The sequence below is a fragment of the Sebastes fasciatus genome, chromosome 9 (assembly GCF_043250625.1).
Source record: "Sebastes fasciatus isolate fSebFas1 chromosome 9, fSebFas1.pri, whole genome shotgun sequence".
Lineage (NCBI taxonomy): Eukaryota > Metazoa > Chordata > Actinopteri > Perciformes > Sebastidae > Sebastes > Sebastes fasciatus.
In genome coordinates this window covers 6,726,432-6,738,063 of record NC_133803.1, presented here as the reverse complement: position 1 = coordinate 6,738,063, position 11,632 = coordinate 6,726,432, and the positions used below count along the sequence as shown (strand labels likewise).

The following is an 11,632-nucleotide window of genomic DNA, read 5'->3' as shown; positions in this document are numbered from 1 at the left end:
TGTTTAGCTTTATCTCATTACCAGTTCTTCTCCTTGTGAAGAACATTGTCTTTGTCTTATCAACTGAAAATTGAAATCCCCATTTATATGACCACTCTTCTAATTTCATAATCCCCTCTTGCAGTTTCTTAACGGTGAATTCCAATTTTTTTCCTCTTTTCCAAATTGCCCCGTCATCTGCAAAACGCGAACCCAAACCCATTCCCTATTTCCTTAAATATATAATTTATCATTATGGAAAATAATAAAGGACTTACTATGCTACCTTGAGGTGTTACATTTTTAACAACAATTTTCCCTGAATAACTCTTTCCTATTTTTACCTGTAATAATCTACCTAGTAAATAGTCCTTGATCCAACTACATTCAACCTGTGATACCTAATTAAAGCTGGATCCATATTATTTCTTCCTCTCTTAAAGCCACTATTATATTTGGATATACATCCTTTACTTTATATATAAGTCAGCCATTCATTTACTATTTTCCCCATTATTTTGCAGATGTTGGATGTTAAAGCAATTGGTCTAGGTTTAAGCAATCTTTCCTGATCAAAGAGCTGATTGGCTCCTAGTTTTGACAAGAAACACCACCATGTTGACATAAAAATAATAAAGGACAGAATACAATGCCAGATACACGCACATTAAATATAAATAAATCCGAATATGGTCTGAAAACCACAAGTAGCCTATAGATCAGATGTAACCGGATGTCATTTTTTTCTGTGACTTCCTGTAAATTCAGTGAAGGCTGCTGGAAACTGTCCGGGCCTTGTCAACAATCAAGTCAAGTTTTTCAGCGGATGAGATTTACATAATTAATTTGATTATTATCCTAAAAAAATATTATATACATAAAATTATATGGCATAAAAGAATACTCTCCTTTTTTATTTTTAAAGATACTGATATTTAAACATATTTGACTATGATTGAAAACTTAAAAATCAAAAATTCTAAATTGACTAAAACTATTAAATTGTTTAGACATTTCAAATTTATTCCAATTGTTTAGCAGTCCCCAAATGTTTTTATTTTTTATTTTATTTTGTTTTGTTTTGTATTTATTCATCTTTTCCTTTCATTACAGTTTATTTGTTGTATAATTTATAATTTGTTTTACATTATTTTTATACTGTAAAATATTTTTGCAGAATTGTAATGAAACATCTTAACATGCGAATATATTGCATTGAACTTTTGAAATAAAGTATAATAAAAAAAATTAAAAATAAACTGTCCGGGCCTAATCATGGCCAAAATAATTCACGAAATCATCGCGATATCTATAGAAATTTTAGGGAAAAAAATAATGGTTTCATCTTTACGCACGAAGGCTAATGGTTTAATATTTCTCAGTTGAGCTGTAGTTTCTAGTAAGGTAAGGCGCTGCCATATCCCAGCTTTGTGTCATGACTTGAATGCATCATAAGACGCGTGTCACACTCCCCAGCTTCCCCCCTGCACTTCCTGCTTCTCCAACGAAAACAAAATGCGATAGTTTAACTTCACTGAGAGCTGTGGTCGATGACAGCGTTATTACTAACGCTTCTCGGCATATTTCACTGACCGCTGATTTAAATGTCATATCTCTCTCTGTGTGTGTGCCACTAATAATAAACTAACCATGCAGTTCTCTCCCACCAACGGGGACTTCACGTTCGTCTCTTCGACGGAGGCTGAAGGTAGGCTATAATGTCCGCGGAGCTGCGCAGCTAGCAGGCCTTCAGACATCCACACACTGACCAGTTTACAGTGATCTCTGGTAGTGCTATACATGCATTCAGTCTAAACATTGTTACCTAAGTGTGGGCCGACGCTGTGCTATCATATAGCTACTCTAACGTTACCTATTTAAATGAGCAAGCTGTCATTTAGCTTTGCCAACTAATTACAGTCCCGATACGTGTCATTCTCCAACATAGCTACCAATCACCATGGACGCTTTCTGTCATATCTCTTATCATCCACTATTTAGCTATAGTGTGATGTAGTAGCAGCTTAATGACTGACTTTGTTTACACATTGAAAAGACCACGCTATTTAAACGCTGGGGCGGATGTGGCTCAGAGGTAGAGCAGGTTGTCCATCAATCAGAAGGTCGGTGGTTCGATCCCCGGCTGCTCCGGGTCACATGTCGATGTGTCCTTGAGTAAGACACTTAACACTTAACCCCAAAATGTGAATGAGTATTTAGATTAGATCCTGATTGGCACCTCATGAGCCTCTGCCGTCAGTGTCTGAATGTGTGTGTGAATGGGTGAATGCTGACATGTAGTGTAAAGAGCTTTGAGTGGTCGGAAGACTAGAAAAGTATAAATGCAAGTCCATTTACACAATAACTTAAATACAACATCAAATAGAATAGTGTAAACTGAGATTAGAGAGTAAAGGTAGCTGTACAATGATAGTAATATACTATAAGATAATGCATTGGTTCAAGTCAAGTACATGTTACTAAAAGCTGTAGAGTAAAGTGCAAAATTGTCCTTATAAATGAATTATAGACATAGATGGGATGGATATACTGCCAGAGGAGTCCCTCCCTGTCCCGACTTATACCCCTTTCACACCAATGACCAGGGTTACACCTCTGGAGGGTTACAGAGAGAGAGGATGATAGTGGCATCATCAATGTCTGCAAAAACGTAAAATTGTCACAGAATGCATGTTTTTGGGATACAGTGTAAATATAGTTCACAGAGCATTTTTAGCTTTATAAAATGTTTAACTATGTTTTATGTATGGAGCTGTAATGTATGCAAACACATACAGACAACATACAGATTACAGTATCTATTCATCAGCATGAACCTTTTTTCCTCTGTCTATCTACACTACCCATTTATCATATATTAGACTAGATTGTGCTTTCTAATATGATAATATAGGCTAAACTTACAAAAGGATTAGACACTTATGAAGACTGAAATGTATATTTCTCTCACTCCATCATCCCAGTAAAGATTTACTACATACAGTAGGGCTATTAAAGTTTTTCAGCTGGACATGTGGCAACTGTTGGATAATGTAAGAGCTAGTTCAAACATAATAATATATATATATATATATATATATATATATTTCATTTAGTTTGGTAATTGCTTGATAATGTAATGAACTGGGACTGGGTTTGTTACTTTATAACAGAGAGACCAGGCGACAGATGGATCTTTTGCAGTTTTTTTTGGAAAGATATAAAGTTAAAAATGGTAACGTTACAAATAGAAAATGTGCAAACAGGCTTTAAAAACAGATCACAGCTCACAGCTGGCGGTACCGTGAGGTGGTCGGGGTGTGTTTTCGTGAAATGTAAGAGTGGATGCCTCTCTCATTCAGCAGCATTGTTATGTTCGTATAACGTTACACTACGTTGTCCCTCAACGTCCCGTCATCTAACGTTTTTCTTCCTCACCGCGGACGGTCAGCAGCTCCCACACCTCGAAGTCTCTCCACATATCCGTGTTGTTCTCGTCCGTCGTTCACCTCCGGCTTGTCTGAAAACATTCATGCTGCCGTCGCCCTGTTTGTTTATGAGCCACGGCAACCTGTGACAGTTGCATCACAGACTGTGCGCCCTCATTTGCAACCGAATAGGTTTGTCCCGCCCCGTTTGTACACAACCCTGTCTAGATCGGAAAACATGTGATTCAACTTCCCATTCAGATTTGGCTCCCCTTCCTATGTCACATGCAGGCGCATTAGAATATACCGGCCACAGACTGGACTTTTTCAGGAGGAGGTCTTAAATAGACAGGGCGCTAAAATGGAGCGTTTCAGACTGAGGGTGAATACAGGTATATTCAGACAGACAGGATGAGAAAAATAATGTGTTCTTGAACATTAAAGCATGTAAACACGTTCTAGTAGAAACCCAAAATACAAGTATGAACCTTGAAATGAGCCTGATATGTCCCCTTTAACCAAAAACAGGGAAATGTTTTTTGATGCAGTATGTCACTACAACTACTAAACATTCATACTGTGTCTGTGGTATTTTGTCATACATCCTGGCACTGTATGTATAGTATGTGTTTCTTGTGCCACACCAGTCTATGATCAAACGCTTAACTTTGCAAACACATGTTTTCCACAGAGCTCAGCGGCACCATCAGTGCCCCGGATACTAAGCTAAACATGGGCAGTGAGAGTGGTAAAGACCCGTATGCCACCACCTTCCTGAGGCAGAGAGGCTACGGCTGGCTGCTGGAGGTTGAGGAGGATGACAGTGAAGAGAACAAACCTCTTCTGTGAGTACATGTTGGATCTTTTTTTTTTTTAACTCATTTATTATCTGTTATAATATCGCTGTTTTACTTATTGGATTTTCCACTCTGAAATTTTGCCAAGTGGCTGACATTTCCCTTGCTCTGACTACCGTTACCGTTACACTCTCCACTAGCACCATCACATGACAAACTGCCTGCAGTCAGTTCTTTTTCGCTGCTCTAAAACAGTAGTTTCCAGTGGCAGCCATGATACATCCAGGGCGACAGCACAGTGAAGGCTACTGTTTTGAAGCGGTGAAGAAGAACTGATTCCAGTTAAACAAGTTGATTTTTTCCGGGGTTAATAAATTATGGTATCAGATCGGTGCATAGACTGGCGTACTCGCCGATACCCGATACCAAATTTTGGGCAGTTTTGCGCGCATTTCCGATTCTGGTGTCGGTATCGGAACAACTCTATTTATGCCACATCCCAGTTAGCAGCAGCGCAGAAACCAAAAAGTGGCTGATGGTGTGCCACTCTTGTTGTGGGAGCTGATGCAGAATCAACTGACTGGCACAGATCTGATGTCAATAAAAAAAATCGACATCAGCCCTGTTGATGCAGTCATACTTGTTGCTATTTTATATTTTACTTTTGTAAACAGATTTAATCCATCGTCTTCTCTGGCAAATCTCAGTGTAAATCTTCTGTCCTTATAATGTTGTCTTGTCTGTGTGAGAAGGGAGGAGCTGGACATTGACCTGAAGGACATCTATTACAAGATTCGATGCGTGCTGATGCCAATGCCATCACTGGGTTTTAACCGGCAGGTGGTCCGAGACAACCCAGACTTCTGGGGCCCTCTAGCCGTGGTGCTGCTGTTCTCCATGATCTCCATCTATGGACAGTTCAGGGTGAGCAGTATACAATAAACACCACTGTGTCATCTGCATGAATTCAACCATGTTTCCCCACACTGTTTCAGGATTGTCTGTTAACCCTTTTTCCACTGCAGGAACTTAACTACCCGTAATCTGGGGTCTCTCATAATCTGAACTTTTAAAAACCTTGTGAGGCTTTGGTACTGAGGTCCTGCTCACATTTCCACTGTATTTTACCAGTTGGATCACTTTGAATATACATAATAAAACAAGCTGACAGTGAATAGCTTGTTTTTATGTGCTGTTTGGTAGGAAACTGAAGAAAATGGTTGTGAAAAAGACAGCACTGCTTCTAGGGATGTCACGAGAACCAATACTTGGGTACCGCAGGTGCCAAGGGGGGCTCGAGAATAACGGTGTCTAAAATCCAAAAGGACGCAGTAAACTCACTATCAACACGTCCAGGGGACACACCCTATTTTTTTCACTGATAATACGACATGATGAACAATAAATACGTGTTTAAGTAAAAGTGCTAGTTAACGTTAGCTGTTAGCAGACGATGGGCAGCACAGCTAAAGTTAACGGAGGTTGCATTGAGTTCAAGCTCTAGTCAGTAAAAATGAGTATTGGGCGAAGGTAAATTCTGACGTTATCATGATGTGTTCAAATGTAATCTTGTAAAATGTAGTTTTTGGTGAGAAACTTGAATAACTCAGGTTGTTTGAAGGAGAGCTTTTCACAGCAATATTAAATAGATAATACCAAAATAAGTTGGTACTAGATATCTCGAAAACCAAATCCATTATTCTGGGATTTAGTCATAAACTGTCATCTATGCCCACACTGAGGCTGTATTCGAAACCTCATACTATACTAGTAGTACGTACTGATTTGCCCAAATTGTAGTATGCAGTATGCGAACAAAAGCAAAATCTACAGAATGCCAAAAGTACCTGGATGTCATAACTCCAGTATGCATCAGACCAGTCTACCTCGCTTACTTTATCCCACAATGCAAAGCGCTGGACCGCTACAGGCTACGCTACAACAACAACAGCAGCCAAAAACTGCTTTTTCGTAGCTATTTCATCACTAAATTCACTTCTGAAATATGGGTGCTCTACAGTTGTAGCGTCGGCCCATTTGACCACGGAGATGAGAGCGACGGCCGGCTTGACTGCACGTTACCGCGATACGATAACGTTTCCTGTCCATGACAGAGTTAGCATGCAGCTTTAGCCGTGATGTCTAGCTCTGCTTCTCCTGTCAATGTGTGAAACCCAAAGTGTTTCCATACTTTAATGGATGTGTAGTGTTTACCACTTTGGATTTAACATGTGAGGGTTCAAGTCGTATCCAAGCAGACCCTACGCTGCTTTGTACTTCCTCGTTTCGGCCAAGGCCTATGGAAAGGAGGCTGGGTCACACGTCATCAACGCGTCATATCTTTGCGGGTATAACACTTGCGCAGTAAAATCTGGCCTGCACTCGCCGAAATTGAGCCAATCGCAACGCACGACCACAGCTTCAGTTACACTGCGAATCCGTATACCCCATACCCTAAGACCCATGTCCGCCCATGACCCAGCCTCCTTTCCATAGGTCTTGATTTCGGCTCGCTGCGGTTTGTTTTGGTTGGAACGGATATGACGTCACGTTACTCAGACTACAACAATAAAAGCGGTAACTTCCTTCAACCTCCGCATACACTCAATGAAGCAAATATATAGATTCTGACATTAACAAAATTGATTTCAAAATCGTAAAAAAAAAAAAAGAGTAGTCGGCTGATTGGCTGGCAGATGGTGCTTATGGAAAGCTTTGTTGATCTTGTCGATGGTATGGATGTACCTTACCTGTACCTTCTCACAGCTTTCAGTATTAAGACTAAACTTTGCTTTTATTTTGCAGGTTGTGTCTTGGATCATCACCATCTGGATATTTGGATCACTAACAATCTTCCTGTTGGCTCGTGTTCTTGGTGGTGAGGTAAGCGCAGCTGACACCTTGTTAACTTCTGCAGCCAGCCAAAGTACAGCCAGCCAGACATGACTTGAACTTGTTCTTATGGAGTCCCGTTTTTAAATTGATTTATTTTTTGATCAGGTTTCCTTCGGCCAGGTTCTTGGAGTGATTGGATATTCCCTTCTTCCTCTCATCGTTATAGCCCCTCTGCTCTTAGTGATCGGAGGGTTTGAGGTGGTTTCTACACTAATCAAAGTGAGTCAAAGACCGCATGGTAACGGTCATTTATTTTTCATGCTTTGCAAAAATGAAACTTTTGAAGGATTGATAACAGTTGCTAGTAGGGAGAATCTGTAGCATTGTAGCCAACAATGAAAACACCCGCACCTGTTCCCGGTCTGCAGTGGTCAGGACCTACCAAAAGTGGTCCAAGGAAGGAAAACCAGTGAACTGGCGACAGGGTCAGACCCAATGCTCATTGATGCACGTGGGGAGCGAAGGCTGGCCCGTGTTGTCCAAACCAGTAGAAGAGCTACTGGAGCTCAAATTGCTGAAAAAGTTCATGCTGGTTCTGATAGAAAGGTGTCAGAACACACAATGCATCGCAGGTTGTTGCGTATGGGGCTGCGTAGCAGCAGACCGGTCAGGGTGCCCCGTGCTGACCTAATGTTATGGCTGATCGGTGCATATAAGAAAAGGAGAGGGTGGAGCTAAGTACAACCGAACTCTGAATCAGACATTTTCAGGTGACCAAAAATGTTCTAATTAACTCTGATGAACTGAAAACACACTGTGAAGGGGTTAAAGTTATAAGACAAAAACACGGACAACTCCCAGACCGGACAACGCCGTGGTAGCGACAAGGTAGCCCTGTCCTAAAGCATCCCCTGCTTTATGGTCTTTTTGACTCTAAATGGGACAATAATTTACTAAGTGAACATCAAGCTGTGTTGAAGAAGACTTGAAACTAGCGATTGAGACCATAAACTCATGTTTACAATGTTTACTGAGGTAATAAATCAAGTGAGAAGTAGGCTCATGCTCTCATAGACTTCTATATAATCAGACTTCTTTTTGCAACCAGAGGAGTCGCCCCCTGCTGGCTGTTAGAAAGAATGCAAGTTTAAGGCACCTCTACATTGGCTTCACTTCTCAGACCCGGAGTTGCCCGCTTGTTAGGAACCTTCCTAAGCAAAAAAGACTTTTCGACCGCAGCCAAGGTGTAGAAACATCTCAAAGGTGATCAAGAGAATTGGGAGGCACCTGAGCTAAATTTCAAGAGTCATCGCAAAGCGTCTGAATACTTATGTCAATGTGATATTTCAGTTTTTTTTTTATCTTTATTACATTTGGGGTATTGGGGTGAAAATTAATTTGAATTATTTTAGCATGAAGCTGCAACATCACAAAATGTGAAAAAAAAGTGAAGGGGTCTGATTGTTATATTTGAGGACAGCCTGTATTCGTTATGAGATGATTAATACTGTTGGTAAAGTAACTTTGAATCCAGAGCAACATAAACTCAAAACTCACAATGTAGTTTTTATAAAAGCAACAACCTCCTTTATGCTACTTAAAGTAGACTGAGTTATGTGGTACTTCTCTGTCAGAAATATTGATGAATAAATGGACTGATTCTTGTCTGTTCTTCTCTTTTAGCTGTTCGGAGTGTTCTGGGCTGCTTACAGTGCTGCTTCCCTACTCGTCGGAGATGAATTTAAAACGAAGAAGCCCCTTCTCATATATCCCATTCTCCTTTTGTATATCTACTTCCTATCATTATATACTGGTGTGTGACTGGATGATTTGAAACTGTGGACCTTTTCATGGACATTGACCCTGGAGCAGTAGGGGGGCGGGATAACTACGGAACCAGGATTTTTTTTAAAAACGTGTTTATTTGTTTTTTAACTAAAAAATTGTAGAAGGTGGGAATATATATATCAATGTAGATAGTTTTGTCCCTTATGTCTTTGGTCAATAAAATGCATATGCTTTTACAGCTTACACTTCAGGATGCAAACTTGTTAAACAGCGGGAAATGGTCAGCAGGGTTGTATATTAATTTAATGACTTAGATTTTACTCTATGAAGAATGTGGTGCCAAATATGAGTGGTGTATATGTTCATGCTGAAGGAAGAATTTGAGAGAAGAGACCGCACCACAAAGAAAGAGATTGTTGAGCATAATGTTCTTCATTGTTATGCACTGTAATGTACTATGAGAAGTGTCCATTAATGCTATTCATTTTACACAGACTTGTTCGCTTAATTTATGGATTTCAGCAGCAGAAACAGGTGGACTGGGACAGTTGGAGCTTCATAAACCATTGTCTACCAAATGTGGTGCCTTGTTTTCCTACCCCTGAGTCCTGTTTGTCAGCTGTTTAATACAGGAATATAATCATTTGATCAATAATTACAGTAAATCAATAGTTATTTGTCACATAAACATCTGGTATTTCCTTTTTTTTTTTCATTATAGACATTAAACATAGCTGGTCACACTAATATATTCAATAGTGTTGTGTATATTGCAAAAGCAATAAGATGGTGCTAACAGGTTGGATTCACCCACAGAATTTAAATCAAAACATTGGTTTGTAATGATAAAGTCAATAATAGCGGAGTCCCAATTCTTATAATACATTCTAATTTCTATAGGTTTTAAGACTGTAATATTGCCACATTGGAAAACTAACTGGGTTGACTGTGGCTCAGGAAGTAGAGCAGGTCGTCCACTGATCGCAGGGTTGGTGATTCGATCCCCATCTTATCCTACACATGTCGAAGTGTCATGCGGACAAGTGCCACCCCAAATTCCACCCGATGGGTCAGGCAAGCACCCTGCTTGCTGCTATCGGTGTGTGAATGGGTGAATGAGCTGCAAAGACCTTCTAAACCCTTTGGGTAAAAGCGCTATATAAATGTAGCCATTTAGTCAACTCAACTTCCATGTTAACAGCTCTATGAGACTACACTAACATCTGCATGCTAACATGCTGATGTTTATCAGCTATAACGTTTACCATCTTAAGCTGTGTCCAAAATCAATATTCCGTAGAATCACTATATGGTACATACAGTACTGCATACTAATCATAGTATACTGTTTTGGCAGTTTGTAAAAAAATAAAAATCAACATACTTTATCATTTTATGATAACAGGATACATTACGGCATGTACATACCGCCCACGTGAGCAGCATGTGGCAGCTGCGGAACCTGAACCTCATAGCAACAACAGACAGTGAAGGTGATCTTTTGACTGTATATTGACATCATATCAGCAACATTACCACACTTTCAATGTCTGTATCAATATGTCACAGACATGAAAAAGTAAAGATTTATTTTTAAGTCAACACTTCCTGCTTTCATTTAAAAATAAAAGCTCTCAAGCAATTTTTCTGTGGACAGAATTCCTTCATTTGTTGACACGATACCTTTATTCTGAAATACGTGCAGGACACTTGTAGAACATGCAGTGACTTGCACAGCTCCATGAATGAATAATGTACGGGCTTTTAATTGTGGATTATTACTATTATTTACAAATGAGCACACGTTTCTTAACCTTTTTCTGTCTAAAATAAATATAAATGACGTTTATAATGAAATTAAATGGCCATTATGAAAGGCAAACTGTGGAAAGAAAGGGCAGGCAGCAGCATCCAATTCAGTCAAAGGTCACTGTGACCTCACAAAACAGATTTTTGGCTACAACTCAAGAATTTATATGCTAATTATGACAATTTAACACACATTTTTATTATAATAAAATTATGAAGTGATTACATTTTCGACAGACATGGATGTAAACTGCAACTTGACTGGTTGGGGGAGGCAGACAACTGTGAGGCGGTAATTCTAGTTTTTTTCTTTTTGAAGAGAAAACAAGTTTTTTCATTTAATCTATGTTTAAGTATTTTGAGGTAACTCATTTTAAAATATGTGAGCTAACTTTGCGTTATTAACCAATAAATGCAGCTAACGTTAGTGTTAACGGTCACTTGCATTTTTTAAAACTTAAACATGTTTCTGTGGTTTTCTGTCCACATTTTAAGATTTACAAATATCTGTTACTGCACTGGACAGTGAACTCATCATTGTAGTAAACATGAGACTGCAGGTATTTTGTCATAATAGTATTCAACAACTGTCTTTGACAGAACCTCTTTAACATCTCACACAATAAATAAAAGTTCACAGTGTTCCTCAGCAGGGAGAGAAAACTGCATGTCCACATGTTATAATAAGAGCAGGAATATATTCTAGTATACTTTACAGTCCCAGTAGCTTCAGTTTGTGCCTCATGTCTTACCTTTAAACTCAAGTCACAGAGCTAAACAGACTATCTTCTGATAAAATCCTTCTTCAGCAACACTAAGAGCTGTTTTGAGGACTCCACAAAGACTCTTCTGAACATCTGTTGCAAAATAAGAACAAATTTTAATCAGTTTACCAAGTTGTGATTGTATTTCCAAATCCAGGTTGCTGGAAACGGCATGCCCTTGCTCTTTTTTTTAAAACACAAGCAAAACGTTCACACCTTTTGTATGATATTG

At 39.3% G+C, this 11,632-nt stretch overlaps 1 protein-coding gene across 1 annotated transcript; it reads left to right on the top strand.

The window, feature by feature from the left end:
- The first annotated feature begins 1,447 nt into the window (after nucleotides 1-1,447).
- On the top strand, nucleotides 1,448-9,515 carry yipf4 (Yip1 domain family, member 4). The gene is made up of 6 exons (XM_074645702.1): nucleotides 1,448-1,687; nucleotides 4,099-4,252; nucleotides 4,957-5,128; nucleotides 7,010-7,087; nucleotides 7,205-7,318; nucleotides 8,723-9,515. The coding sequence occupies exons 1-6, from the start codon at nucleotides 1,630-1,632 to the stop codon at nucleotides 8,858-8,860; spliced, it is 714 nt and encodes a 237-aa protein (XP_074501803.1). The 5' UTR covers nucleotides 1,448-1,629; the 3' UTR covers nucleotides 8,861-9,515.
- Nucleotides 9,516-11,632: the final 2,117 nt, after the last annotated feature.